This window comes from Hemitrygon akajei, chromosome 9, assembly GCF_048418815.1.
Source record: "Hemitrygon akajei chromosome 9, sHemAka1.3, whole genome shotgun sequence".
NCBI classification, from domain to species: domain Eukaryota; kingdom Metazoa; phylum Chordata; class Chondrichthyes; order Myliobatiformes; family Dasyatidae; genus Hemitrygon; species Hemitrygon akajei.
Window position 1 is genome coordinate 133,406,859 of NC_133132.1, and position 15,910 is coordinate 133,422,768.

General features: G+C 40.6%; 2 protein-coding genes across 5 annotated transcripts in view; both read right to left on the reverse strand.

Moving 5' to 3' along the window:
• The window catches only part of LOC140733537 (b(0,+)-type amino acid transporter 1), a 79,899-nt gene that overhangs the window by 34,155 nt on the left and 29,834 nt on the right, over positions 1-15,910 (reverse strand). The window lies entirely within an intron of this gene.
• LOC140733543 (rho-related GTP-binding protein RhoB) lies at positions 13,248-15,001 on the reverse strand. The gene has a single exon (XM_073057006.1). It carries the CDS (start codon positions 14,817-14,819, stop codon positions 14,229-14,231), a length of 591 nt encoding a protein of 196 aa, XP_072913107.1. The 5' UTR covers positions 14,820-15,001; the 3' UTR covers positions 13,248-14,228.

Sequence of the window (15,910 nt, forward strand, 5' to 3'; positions counted from 1 at the left end):
TGCGATACCACACTGGACACCGCATAGCACCCATCTCTGCCATTCCAGATTCGGGATCCAAACCCGATTCCCTTTCAATCAGCCCAGGCCAACGGAGGCCATTGCCTGTTCCTTCAGAATGGCTTCCGCTTATGCCTTGGGACCGACTGACCCATGTCTCTTTTTGTGATCTCTTTAGCCGACAATCCCACACTGTTCCATTCTCATCCCCTAATACTTACTCTACATCTGTTTCTCTCCCTTTGTCTTTTCAAACAAGGTCTCAATAGATCAGAGACCAGTACACCACAGAAACAGACCCTTCCTTCATTGTCCTTTGGCTTCATTTCACTCAAGCTCAAAACTGACCATCAATCACATTTCCAAAACAGCCCCTTCTCCCCCTAAGATACCCTTAATCACATTGTTCTATTGCCTTGCATTCACTCCTCTCTCCTTAAGCCCGGCCTCACAGAACTAAATAAACTCAGTCTTATTCAGGGAATAAACAACTTTACGGATTGAGTTTATATTTTTCTTCCTCACTTGGCATTTTATAAATCTTGTTTTCATATTTGCCTACTTTCTCTTTCTGATGCTTAGTTCTGCAACATTTTGATCCTATTTCATTCCATGGTTACTTTACAATATGACAAGACTATGTGTGACAGAGTTTCACAGCACAAACAAATCCATGGAGGTATCAGTTGATAGAAGATCTGAAGAGAACTCAGTATTAGAGCTGGTCATAGGAAAATAAGATATGTGTCTTTAAGCTTGCACTACCACTTAATAACCAATGGCTGATTTGCTCATTGGCCTAAATTCTACTCTCATGCCTGGTGCCCTTAACTTTTGATCTCCCCTCTATTCCCAAAATGATCAACCTCAGCCTTGAATATACATTATAGTTCATCATTCATATTTCCTTGGGATGGAGATTTCTGAAGATTTACAAAATTGTGTCATGACAATTCTGTTAAGAAATGCCCTAAAGATACCAGTGTTGTGGCTCTCAGGAATTCCTGTATTATCTGGGCAAATAGACAAGGCCAAAAAGGAACCCATGAACACAACATCATAACTGTTTTTTTGCACTACTCATCTTAACTATAAATTATATATATATACTTCCTGTGATTCAGTTTTTTTTCTCTATATTTCTTTATTATGCATTTGATTTTAAAAGTTAACAAATTTCATGACATATGCCAGTGATGTTAAACCTGATTTTGAATCTGATTTCTCCATGTGCCTATGGAGGTGCTGATTTTATCTGGTGATTCCCGTGCATTCCTCTGGTACTTATAATAATGCTTTGCAAATAAACAAATGTAACAAAATTTGACTGAAATATTGCAGCATCTTGATGGAAATGCATCTTAAAGCATTGTTTGTGGAACAGAACCAAATTTAAGGGCAATTTTGAGGTCTTTACTTTCTTCCCCATTCGTGTTTATACCTTTAAATATAAAGCATTGAATAAGAGACTGTGGGTAATCAAAAAGGCATTGCTCGCTGCATTTATTTTAACTTAAATATAATTGTAGAATGATATGATATTCTGAATGAATTTTGCTGTTTAGATAGCTAGCAAAGATAAAGACCAAATAAAGAATACAGCAAGCAAGTACATATGAAGAGTAAAATATAGCCATATAAATATATAAACATTGAGGAAGAAAAGTATCAAGCCAACTCACAATACAGATATATGAGTTAGCAACGTAAACCAGAAATAAATGTTGTAAAGATTTCCTGCAAACAAGGTTTTCAGAAGTATTCCTGATTGAATCCAAATGCCCTCATTTAATATTAGAAAGCAAGTTATTATAACAATAGAAGTGAAACAAAATTTCTCATAATGAAATGATTTTCAGGATATTTTGCTGTTTTTCTTTAAATGTACTTTAACTGTTTGATCAGTGAAATCTGTGTAATCTGAGCTGATGTGATAAACTGTTTCCCGCTGGGCTGATTTATCATTGTGAAGTCATGACTTCTGTGAAAATCTACCAAGGTTGTTCCAGAATTTGAGGAAATCTCACGAACATTACACTGAAATTTAAACAATGAAACCTAATTGCCGGACTGGCCACATTCATTGCCATACTGGTACTGATGAATATGAACTAGGAAAGCCCCTAGCTAGATAAAAGGAACTTGTAAAATCTGTAGCCAAGGGAACAGCAAGGAAACCCAAATATCTTCTTTTATATTGTTTGGTTAGAGAGAAGGGTCATCCAAAATTTATGTTATTAGTCACTACCTGTCTTCTTGCAGACTAGTAGATGAGAATTTAGTGTTGCTATCCCAAGACACTTTCAAAGACCTTGACAAAAGTGCCCTGAAGCATTGTACTCTCAGTTGTTGGAAATCCCAACGTTTCTTCGTTGTATATTTTAGTCAGAAAACCGCGTTACACATTGTCAAAATACAACTGAATGTAAAATCAGAAATCTAGTCATGCACACAAGAAAGGTCACTTGAAATGTATTCAACTGTGTACCCAGCACGGACCAATGTCTCTTAAACAAAAGAGAGAGAAGATTTGACAATATTCAGTGTGATATGTGAGTTTTCTAGAACACAGGTTGATTTCGATCAATTGTATTTACTTACTGTGGATATACAGGCATAAATTTAATGGGATGTTCATACTACAAGGAAATATGTTTGTACGGATAAAAACTGAAAGCACAGCTCCAGTGTCATATTGAAGTTTGCTGATGACACCACTGTCATTGGCCATGGCAAAGGTGGTGATGAATCAGCATTTAGGAGGGAGATTGAAAACCTGGCTGATTGATGCCACAACAACCACCTCTCTCTCTCTCAATGTCAGTAACACCATGGAGCAGATTATTGACTTCAGAAGGAGGAAACCAGAGACCAATCCTCATCGGAAGATCAGAGTTGGAGAAGGTCAGCAACTTTAAATTGCATTTTGTTATCATTTCAGAGAAGCTGGCCTGTAAACACAATTATGAAGAAAGCACAGCAGCGCCTCTACTTCTGTAGGAGTGTGTGAAGATTCAGCACGATTTCTAAAACCTGGACAAAGTTCTATAGATGTGTAATGGAGAGCATATTGACTGTCTGCATCACAGCCTGGTACGGATGCACCAATGCCCTTGAACAGAAAATCCTACAAAAACTAATGGATGTGGCCCAGTCAATCACAGGTGAAACCCTCCCCACCATTGAATACATCTACATGAAATACTATCACAGGAAAGCAGCAACCACCATCAGGTACCCCCTCTGCCCAAGTTCTCTTCTCATTGCTGCCATCAGATAAAAGATACAGGAGCCTCAGGACTCACACTACCAGGTTCAGGAACAGCTATTACCCCTCAACCATCTCAGGGTCTTGAACCAAAGGGGATAATTTTACTTGCCCCATCATTCCTATAACCTATAGAGTCACTTTCAAGGACACTTCATCTCCTGTTCTTGATATTTGTTGCTTACTTATTATTATTATTATTATTATTATTATTATTATTATTATTATTTTCTTTTTGTATTTGAACAGATTGGTGCTTTTTTCACACTGGTCGAATGCCCAAGTCGATGTGGTCTTTCATTAATCCTGTTCTAATTTTTCTATGAATTTATTGAGTATGCCTGCAAGACAATGAATTTCAGGGTTGTAAATGGTGACATATATGTAGTTTAACAATAAATTTACTTTGAAACTTGCTTTTGGCCGTAATAATCCAGAGCCTGGTTGTACATCAAAATGTTTGGTGAGAGATGATGTATATCAGGAAACTATTCAATCTAACTGGTTTTGTTTTAGAGCTGTAAGAGAATAATTGGCATTTGAAAATTACAAACACACTGCTGTGTTCTGGAATTATTAAGATTATTGACAAGTAACATTGGCTTTAATATAAAGGAACAAAGTTTAAAAGTCAACAGCCTTCTTGGAGCATTTTTACCACTGCAGTCATCATAGGGCTATAACTTGTGTCTGTTCCTACACATCAAAAAAATTCTGAAACAGATTCTTGGAAGCAGAGACTTCACATGCACCAATGCAAGATAATAGAGAACAGGATGGAGTCGGGCAATTTCAGAAACTGCATGAGGCAGGATTCATGATAGTATATGATCACTGAGTGATAATAGAAGGCTCTACAAGGAGTTTCAAGTTAATACCAATAATTGGGTTACAATTCAATCGATACCACAGGGCATCAAATGAATATGATTTGGTTACTTTTGGAAGTAGTCCCCTAATCTCTCTAAAAATGTAGAGTCTACTGAATTAAAGAGAAATTCCAGCACAAAGACAGATTTCAAGTGGCCTTAATATCTGATCAGAATTTGGATCAGAGTCACTTTATTGCCAGTATTATGAAATGTAGCAGAATCGATTGTGGTTTGGTGTCAAGCATAAAACACAGGACAATACCATAAGACAACACAATAGCAACCAACAATTTAGAAGACAATAGCACAAACATCAACAATTAGCAGAATGGTCACATGTGCAAACGTCAATAATCAAACTTAAATAAATGTGAACATATGAACAGATGCAATAATTATCAACAGAAGGAGGAGAGCAGGAAAGTCTATTTAACGCATGCAATGCAGGGACAGTTAGGGTATTACACCTGAGTGAGTTTTAAGAAGCTGATGGGTTGTCTAAATGGATTGAACTCCCAGTGACCTTGCAAGCCACGTGGGTCAGTGGCTGCAATTAATAAAAGCCACCACTCTCTACTGAAACTGGCATTTCAGCATTATGGTGTATACCGGACCCAATGAATGGATTCATTTAGATTTTCAAACTAAGGTACCATATATAAATCTCATTACACAAAATGAGAGTGCTTGGAGTTGTTGGGTGGTGGGGTGGACAAAAGTGTATTAATTCATTGCTCAAGTATAGGATTGGAGGAGGGACAGAAAGCAGAGTAGAAATTAAATGGATTGTATTCAAGTTGCATTATAGGGAGAAAGTTTTCTTTGGCTTGTTGGGCGCTTGGTTATTCACAAGCTGGATTTATGACTTGGATGAAAAGGCACAGTGCAATATATCTAATTCTGATGATAAGTACAAATGCAGGATAGCGAGCTGACACTGAGGTGCAGAGATTTGGGAGGAAGATGTGAACAGATTAGATAAGAAAATGCCAAACGGAGCATAATGTGATAAACCATAAGGTTATGCACTTGGCAGGAAGAAAGTGTTCGGTACTGCTTCGGTACTACTAACTGGGATGTACTGCAAGGGGGGCTCTGTGGGGGCGTTGAGGAGGTCACTGAATGCACAACGGACTATATTAACTTTTGTGTGGATGCAGTTGTCCCTGTTAGAACTGTTCGCTGCTATCCCAATAATAAGCCCTGGATCACTAGTCACATCAAAGGCCTCCTAAACCAGAAGAAGAGGGCCTTTAAAGATGGTGATCGGTTGGAGCTTAAAAGAGTTCAGAAGGAACTCAGAGTACAGATAAGGGGGGCAAAGGAGCAGTATAGGAGGAAGCTAGAACAAAAGCTGCAGAAAAAAAGCATGAAGGAGGTGTGGGATGGGATGAAGATCATCACCGGATGCAGTGCAAAGCGGGGGGCAAACATAAGTGGAGATGTGGAGAAAGCGAACCAGCTGAACAACTTCTTCAACAGGTTCGACAGCTCAATCTCATCCTCACCGCAGAAATCCACACCAGGCTTACTTCCCTCACAGGAAAATAGCCACTCACAGGAGACCTTGCCCACGCCCAGGATTACGGCTGCACAGGTGGTAGGTCAACTGAGGAAGATCTGTACCAGCAAGGCGGCTGGACCGGATGGAGTTTCCCCACGATTACTGAGGGCCTGTGCGACTGAGCTGGGAGAACCACTACAGCGCATCTTCAACATGAGCCTGGAGCAGAGAAGAGTACCCAGACAGTGGAAAACATCCTGTATTGTCCCGGTACCGAAGAAACCAGATCTTAAAGCACAAACTAACGGAGATGGGAGTAGACTCTCACATGGTGGATTGGATAGTGGACTACTTGACAGATAGACCTCAGTATGTGCGGTTGGGAGACTGTAGGTCTGACACAGTGGTCAGCAGCACAGGAGCGCCACAGGGAACCGTACTCTCTCCGGTCCTGTTCACCCTGTACACATCTGACTTCCAATATAACTCGGAGTCCTGCCATGTGCAGAAGTTCGCTGATGACACGGCCATAGTGGGGTGTGTCAGGAATGGACAGGAGGAGGAGTATAGGAAACTGATACAGGACTTTGTGATATGGTGCAACTCAAACTACCTGCGTCTCAATGTCACCAAGACCAAGGAGATGGTGGTGGACTTTAGGAGATCTAGGCCTCATATGGAGCCAGTGATCATTAATGGAGAATGTGTGGAGCAGGTTAAGACCTACAAGTATCTGGGAGTACAGTTGGACGAGAAGCTAGACTGGACTGCCAACACAGATGCCTTGTGCAGGAAGGCACAGAGTCGACTGTACTTCCTTAGAAGGTTGGCGTCATTCAATGTCTGCAGTGAGATGCTGAAGATGTTCTATAGGTCAGTTGTTGAGAGCGCCCTCTTCTTTGTGGTGGCGTGTTGGGGAGGAAGCATTAAGAAGAAGGACGCCTCACGTCTTAATAAGCTGATAAGGAAGGCGGGCTCTGTCGTGGGCAAAGTACTGGAGAGTTTAACATCGGTAGCTGAGCGAAGGGCGCTGAGTAGGCTACGGTCAATTATGGAAAACCCTGAACATCCTCTACATAGCACCATCCAGAGACAGAGAAGCAGTTTCAGCGACAGGTTACTGTCGATGCAATGCTCCTCAGACAGGATGAAGAGGTCAATACTCCCCAATGCCATTAGGCTTTACAATTCAACTGCCAGGACTTAAGAACTTTTTTTTTTAAAGCTATTATTAATGCTTTTTGAGTTAGTGATTTAGATGCATATCATATTATTACTGAGTTAAGTATTGTATGTAATGAGTTTTTGCTACAACAAGTGTATGGGACATTGGAAAAAATGTTGAATTTCCCCATGGGGATGAATAAAGTATCTATCTATCTATCTATCTATCTATCTATCAAAGGAGTTGAATGACTTCAGACCTGTTGCCTTGACGTCGCACGTTATGAAGACCATGGAGCGGCTGATAATACAGAATCTGAGGCCACAAACCAGGCACGCCCAGGATCCTCTTCAGTTTGCGTATAAGGAGAAGGTGGGAGTGGAGGATGCTATCATGTATTTGCTGCACAAATCACTCTCTCACCTAGAGGGGGTCAGTTGTGCTGTGAGGATTACATTCCTTGACATCCCTAGTGCCTTTAACACCATCCAGCCCAAGATCTTAAGGCACAAACTAACGGAGATGGGAGTAGACTCTCACATGGTGGATTGGATAGTGGACTACTTGACAGATAGACCTCAGTATGTGCGGTTGGGAGACTGTAGGTCTGACACGGTGGTCAGCAGCACAGGAGCGCCGCAGGGAACCGTACTCTCTCCGGTCCTGTTCACCCTGTACACATCAGACTTCCAATATAACTCGGAGTCCTGCCATGTGCAGAAGTTCGCTGATGACACGGCCATAGTTGGGTGTGTCAGGAATGGACAGGAGGAGGAGTATAGGAAACTGATACAGGACTTTGTGATATGGTGCAACTCAAACTACCTGCGTCTCAATATCACCAAGACCAAGGAGATGGTGGTGGACTTTAGGAGATCTAGGCCTCATATGGAGCCAGTGATCATTAATGGAGAATGTGTGGAGCAGGTTAAGACCTACAAGTATCTGGGAGTACAGTTAGACGAGAAGCTAGACTGGACTGCCAACACAGATGCCTTGTGCAGGAAGGCACAGAGTCAACTGTACTTCCTAAGAAGGTTGGCGTCATTCAATGTCTGTAGTGAGATGCTGAAGATGTTCTATAGGTCAGTTGTGGAGAGCGCCCTCTTCTTTGTGGTGGCGTGTTGGGGAGGAAGCATTAAGAAGAGGGACGCCTCACGTCTTAATAAGCTGGTAAGGAAGGCGGGCTCTGTCGTGGGCAAAGTACTGGAGAGTTTAACATTGGTAGCTGAGCGAAGGGCGCTGAGTAGGCTACGGTCAATTATGGATAACTCTGAACATCCTCTACATAGCACCATCCAGAGACAGAGAAGCAGTTTCAGCGACAGGTTACTATCGATACAATGCTCCTCAGACAGGATGAAGAGGTCAATACTCCCCAATGCCATTAGGCTTTACAATTCTACCGCCAGGACTTAACAACTTTTTAAAAGCTATTATTAATGCTTTTTGAGATAGTGATTTAGATGCATATCATATTTTTTACTGAGTTAAGTATTGTATGTAATTAGTTTTGCTACAACAAGTGTATGGGACATTGGAAAAAAAGTTGAATTTCCCCATGGGGATGAATAAAGTATCTATCTATCTATCTATCTATCTAAATAATGGGTAAAGATTTACATACAAAAGGATCCCATCATAATGGTTCACGAAGGAAACCAGCAGCAAACTTGTACAATATATTTTATTTAAGCTTCAATGCTCTGAGGCTCATTCATATCTACACAGTATTCAGGAGGTATTAACATTGCCATCAATGATTCAACTGACAAACTTGATGGAATAGATTTTGAACTCATCACCTGGACATAAATCAGTTATCAAAAATAGCAGGTAATGTAAAACTGGAGGCAAATAGATCCCAATTTATTATCTCCACATACATAGACACGTCCATGTGGCATATCACAGAGAAGAGGCCAGTGGCCATTTATTCTAAAATAAAATTTAAAAGTGCTGTAAACACTCAACAGGTCATGAAGCCTCTAGAGAAAGATCACTTATCAGGGCCTCAATCCTGAAACATGGACTCTATTACTCTTTTCACAGACTTTGTCTCTGCAGTGTTCTGGTGACCATTAAATCTACATTTTCTTGGACCTCATGCTAATACTGCATGTAACAATTGGGTTCAATAGTGCATCTCATCGGACAAGGCAGCCAAAACGTTAATTTAAAAGACTTGCCTGATGCACCTTACTGAAAGTAATAGAATTGCAGGTGCAATTAATTTATCTCCGTGTTTGAATTTGCTATCTTTATGATCAACTAACTGCACACAAGTGTTAAATCCGTAATCCAGCATTTCCAGAGGGTGGTAACACTCCAATATGTTTTAGAAAGTCACAATGGGGTAGACACATCAGATGCTTAGAAATTCAGAGATGGCATTGGCAGGATTTCCCAACAGTTTCCAAAAGTTCTCCTGCCTGCTTTAAACATAGAATTAATTCTATCAAATCCTTGCAGAATGCCCCTTCGGAATATAAATGCCTTTATCCTAACAAAGACCAACTTCTTTCATCAGGGAAGACAAAAAAAGGGATGAAGGAATGTAGTACTGGACAAAAAATTTCATTCATTTCAGCTATCTTAGATATCAATGAATCATGATTATATTAATGAACAATACCAGTCCACTTGAATAGCTGACTGTTATGCATTTTGGCATTACATATAGAGATGACATCAGTCTAATTTTGAAAAGGTTAATCAATATAATGAAAGCCTCTGTGCCTTTATCAAGGAAAGTGCCAAATAATATGCTGGTCAACATGGATTAAAAAGAGCAATGGGTAGATTGATACAAAATTGGCTTTAGGACAGGAAACTATTGTTCCTCTGGGTCACAACTAGGACAACGGCCTTTGTGGGTATACGTTACTAACTTAGATTTGAACATACAGAGCACCATTTCAAATTTTGCAAATGAGATGTTTGTTCGGATGGTAGTGAGGGTAATAATACATTTCAAGAGAAATACAAAGAGCCCAATGAAATGTTGGTCAAATAGCAGACAAAATGTTGGTCAAATTATGAAGGTTATAAATGTGATAGAAAGAACAAGGGAAGAAATACTATAATTCTAAAGAGGATGCAAAAAATGGTTATATTGAATCTGCATAAAGCACTGCTTTGACCACAAGTGGAATATTGTATCTATTTCTGCCTACAGCAAAATAGGAATGATTCAAAGCTTTTGGGAGGAAAAAACTGCAGAACATTTAGCAGAATACTCTGAAAAATTAGGAATTTTAATAGCATGAATGGGAGAAAGCTTTCTTTAAGCTCACTTGGGTTGAGAAGATTTAAAGTTGAATTGATTTAGTTGTTCAAAATGATGAGCAAAACTGGTCCATTCTTGATCAAAACTCAAAACATAATTCCTGTGCCAATCATTTTAGATCTAATGGTGTGCGATGCAAACCTTCCAGGAGTGGTCATTATTTGTAATTCCTAAATGAAACAGTGGTATAAACATATTTAAATATCACCTTCAAGCAGAACTGAACAAGCGTATACAGGGGAAACAATTGAGGGTTTCACAAAGTTTGGCAATGAGAATCACCAGATTGCTTGAGCAGAGAGGCAGCATGGATTGAAGCCAGATAAGAACAAGGAAAGCAGAAAGATGCCACTCAGGCCTTCGTGCCTGCTGTTACTCAATAAAATTCTGTTTTTTAAAAAACCCCTATTCCACTTTCCTGCACTATCCCATGTCTCATGATTTCCTTAACACCCCCCAAAAATACTAACCTGCTTGTAGCAAAGATAAACTTAGTAACAAACATCCACAGAACTATGTAGTAAAGACTCCTAAAGATTCACTTACTCACTGGATGGAGGATTTTTATCTAACCTCTGTCCTCAACGGCAAAACCCTTTGCTCAAAGGTTGTAACGTTTGGTTCTGGCAATCCAGCCAAGCAAAGTATGATCTTCAAAATTTTAGAGAGTATAGATCAATAGCCCTATTTAAAGTTTTCCTCAGAGAAAACAGGGCTTTCTAGGTAGTTGCCACACTTCCTCTACTGCAGAACAAAGTATTCAAGATTTGGTCTCATCACAACCCTAATTAATTGAGGGGGGGGGGGGAGAAAAACACCTTTACTCTTTAACTCAAATCCTTCTGCTTTGAAAACTAGCATCAATTTGCTTTTCTAATTGCTTTAAAATAGCCTCTTTAAATGTTGTCCTTAGGATTTCCATTCCATGCTCCCAACACAAGAAGAATCTAGGTAATTTAACAAATAATATTGATGGAAATAGACAGAATTTCAAATGATCAATATTAGATTTTACAATTTTGAACTTCTATTATTTACATTTAAACCTCCCCATACCTACATCAAGATTGCAGTCCAACTCTACACTATTGGTGTAGAGTCCTGAGTACTTACCCATTTCAATTACTATAAAACTGAAGTAGACTTCTTGAGCACCTTTAAGGTGATGCCGGATCTCCACTTACATCAAATCATCAGCCTCAATAATTAGGAATCAGATGTATTCCTCATAAATTGAAGTGTAAGTGAAAGTATAAGTGAAGTATTGTCACTTCTAATTTGTCTCTTCATGTGCTACTTCTTCCTGAAGCCAGAAAGGCAGGCTTAACCCATGTTCTGCTTCTTCATATGGTAAAATTCTTGCTTTGGCACTTTCATGTCCAAGATGAGAAGTGGAATTTTAAGTATTTACCTGCAATAATCCAAGTTTAAATCAAATTGTTCGCAGTTTCCTTTCTTGAACAGCTGCTGCAAATCATAGTGAAATCCTGCAGATATTTACTTTCTTGTTTTGCTCCAGAATACTGGACCAAAAAATTGACGGTACTTCCCCCCCAATAGATGTTGCCTGGCCTGCTGAGCATTATGTTGCTCTCATTTTCAGTATCTGCAGATTTTCTCTTGCTTGCGATTTTCAAAAATAGCTTTTTGTGTAACAAAGCACATTGCCTACAATTGTTTTGCAGTAGAACAACAAATGTGGCAATCAACTTTACATCCAGAAATATTTGCAGTTTCTGGGCAGGTTTGTAGTAACAATCATTTAAGAATGTTAGCTTTATTCTGGTTTTAAATTTTATTCTACCATTACAACGTGACATAATAACCCGTTGCCTTCGTAATTAGATTTATTATGCCTTTTCTAGTACTATCCTTGAATTAATCTGTATTCCAAGGAATCAAGATTTTCTTTTGATTTTTAAGAGCACCATTTCAAATGTTTACGTTGAATTTGCTTCCTCACAATGGCAGAAACTTGAGTTTTGTAGCAAATTGTAAAGAAATTAGCATGCGACATAATACTCCCTCTATTGAAAATATTTGTATGCATGGTCTTTGTCCAATGGTTCAGGAACGGCATAAATTACTATTTCTATTTTGTGACAGAGGGAAAATGAAATACCATCTTTCACAGAAGTTACAAACTTATCAGGCAAATTGAAGTGTTGTGCGCGCTAATTATGAACAATGCAATGGGGTGCCATAACACAACATATTAGATGGAACACTGTGTTAAAAAAGCCCATAATTAAGGGTTTCAATTTGTTGTTTTTAACATTGGCAGTATACAAGTAAAAAATCAAGAGCAAATGATTGGGAAAGGGCGATGGTAAAAAGAGGAAATTATGTTAAAGATATAACAGATTCAATCTCTCACCTTCCGGTTTGGCTAAAAAGTTACTATAAACTAACATCAGGACATATATTCCGAGGGCAAGATAGGGTGTTACTTATTTACTAGGGTCAATGGTTGTGGTCCTTAGACGTGCCTACGGATACAAATTACTCTAGTGGACAATTGGGACTCTTCAATGAAACCCTCTCTCTTTCTCTCAAGGGTACCTTCACGCTTCGCACCAACCGGAGTAGTGAGTCCTTCCTTCAGAAACGCCCGTGCAACTATTCGAATGTACAATCTCCCGGCGATGCCTTAGCAAATAAGGAATTTAATCTTGTTCAAAAAGTTTTCCAAATTTTATGTCGTGCGGTAGTGTTAAGTTCCCATTTTAGTATGAACTGGCAATCATATTTGGATACTTATTTGAATACACCAATGAATTCGGGCACGAGAATTAGAAATGCCAGGGTTAGGGATAACCGCACCGTGAGCAGTGTTCGCTGTCAACATGGAAGGCGTTAAATCAGCAGAGGGGAATAAAAACTAACCACGCCCATTCCCTCACAAAAGATAACCGAATTCTGACTGTCCTTAACACACCACGTTTCACAAAAAAAAAACACTAGCTTTTTTTTGTGCACTTAACGAAACATACTGTGTTTGCAATACCAGAGTCGCCTGCCTTCCCCCGTTAGTGCATCCCAGCATTAAATTTTGGACAGCCGCGCAGACTCAAAGGACACTCGACTACTAATTTTTAAAATAACTTTAGGTTTATGCAATAATTATGAAATAAAATCAAACCAATAGGTCAGTTTTGATTACATTTAATACTTTGCGTGAAAACGAATTTTTACACAGCTTATACTTCGGTATACAATTCTGTAAACAAATGCACGTCTCGGCCTCATTGCGAAGCTCGCCATTTTTTGAGTTTAACACTGAGTCAGTGAAGGCCCACCTCAGTACCACTTGAGATACAGCAAAAATATCGATGGAACTTGAGAAGTCCTCTTTTGACCAGTACAGATGTTCAGAGCAAAATAAAAGGTTGTAAATATCCTCCCATTTTCTCTTGTGTATATAGTGAGAATCCCAAAGTTTATCGTCAGTGCCACCACAAGAGTGTTTTGGAGGTCGCGCCAAACTACCGCGATCGCCCACTTCTGGCAGATGGCACAACCGGACAGTCATTCGTGAGTAGGCTAGATGTAGGTAGGTGAGGAGAGTACCACCGTGCCCTTTCCAATACACCGTGTCCCTTTGCCGGCCAGCACCCCATTCACACACCAAGATGTCGCTTAAAGCGAACCGGACAAAACAACGGAAAGGGGAATCGGCGGAGGAACCCACCACAAACCCTTCTCGTCGCTTCTCACAGGAGAAGAATAACATAAACGTCCCTCTCTATTTATAAACACACATATATACACACACACATTAAAGCATTGTTTTACAACATTGGCATATTGTAAGGCAGTCCGTCTGCTGCATCCCGAGTGGGATGCTATACAACCCGTGGCTCTACAGGACAGTGCCGCCTGCAATCGGTGTGAATAACTCATCTTCAGCCCACTTAAAATAAACCCAAAAAAATCTGCATCTCTCTCACGGTGGTCGATCGGCTCTGTCAGAACAAAAAAAACATTTCCCCCACCCCTTCTTTAGTGATGTCCCGCATTTTCTTCCTGGAAACTGTCCGCATTTTCTTACTGTCCAAGAGTTAAGTCCCCTCTCGGGAAGAGTTCAGCTTGCAGAGTAATGCCGGCTGGCCGCAGTGGTCGGTGAAGCATCATAGGACGGTGCAACAGTGGGCACAGCCTCTGCTAGGCCGGGCTCGCTTCTGCAACGCTGCCCGCGTCGCGGTCTCGAACACCTCCCGTACTCCTTCCTTGGTCTTGGCCGAGCATTCTAAGTAGTCGTAAGCTCCGATACGCACAGCCATGGCGCGGCCATCCTCCGTGCGTACTGGCTCCTGTTTCATACGAGCCAGCTCGTTCCGAACGTTCTCGTCGTTCCGCAGGTCTTTCTTGTTGGCCACCAGGATGATGGGCACATTGGGGCAGAAGTGCTTCACCTCCGGCACCCACTTCTCGGGGATGTTCTCCAGCGAGTCGGGACTGTCCACCGAGAAGCACATCAGGATCACGTCAGTGTCCGGGTAGGACAGGGGTCGCAGACGATCGTAGTCCTCCTGGCCTGCCGTGTCCCACAGCGCCAGTTCCACCTGCTTGCCGTCCACCTCGATGTCGGCCACGTAGTTCTCGAACACCGTGGGCACATAAACCTCGGGAAACTCATCTTTGCTGAACACAATCAGGAGGCATGTCTTCCCGCAGGCACCGTCACCCACCACCACAAGCTTCTTCCTAATTGCAGCCATGACTCCTCGTTTGTTTTCCTTTCTATTTTTTGACTCTTTTTTCCTCTTAAAACTATTTTTATGAATTGTTGTGCCAATGCAAAGAGTCTAGAAATCCGAGCAGCAACACAAGCTAAACGGATCTACTCTGTATCCCTCTCTCAGTAACGCACAACCAAGCAATGCGTACATCGAAGCCGCCTCTTTCACCTTTTAAAGGGCCGGCGCTATCGCCTAAATATAGCCGTCCAATGGCAGGCTACTGGTTGAGCTCATCGGCTCTCTCCGCCTCTCCTTGATTGGAGCCGCGCTGCTGGAAAGTGCAAGAGGTTAGTCAGCTCCCAGACTACGAGAGACAGGAAGGAAAACTCGGTTGAAGTACCCTCCCCCACATTAGGTTTTAAAAAAAGTTTTGAAAAGGAATAATAATTTGACATTCAAATCGGCTGTTAGTGAAAAAAGAAACACGATTTCTGAAATGCCTGCATATTTGCTCCGTTTCGAGTTTTTGAATAAAGCAACCGGCATTTGGGAAAAGACACAATGAGCTCAGAACTCGTTTCGGGAAGCAATAAATCATGCCCAGGGCTCTCTGTACTTTAAAGTGACAAATATTGTACAGAACAGTTAGTATTTTAGAACCAATAAACTTGTCTTCCCTTTAGATGAGTCACTGGGAGTGTCGGATTTTAAATAGAAGTGCAGCAACTTTTCTTTCAACGCTGTGTGACAGAATTCAATAGGTTCTAAATTAACCACTTGCCTGCATTTGTCTGTACCAATCTATGAATGTCCTGCAGTAATTATTATGTGTTGGTGATTGATGTCCATTGTCAGTTGTGAGCCCGTAATTTTTATTTTTAGTGCTGTATTAAAATAATATACCAATATAAGCGCTCACTCAGATGAATTTAACAAATCTGTAAAATCCCACATGGTCCAACAGTCCTATATACTGTCTAAAACTGAACCAAAATGTTTCCATCCTTGGTTTCATATTTGACCCTGTGATAGAATTTTAGCCATGGCATAATTAAAACCAGCTTTTAATTGTTGTCTCAGCTGACAGACCATCCCAAATGATCTTCTGAAATATTCAAACAAGCCATTAT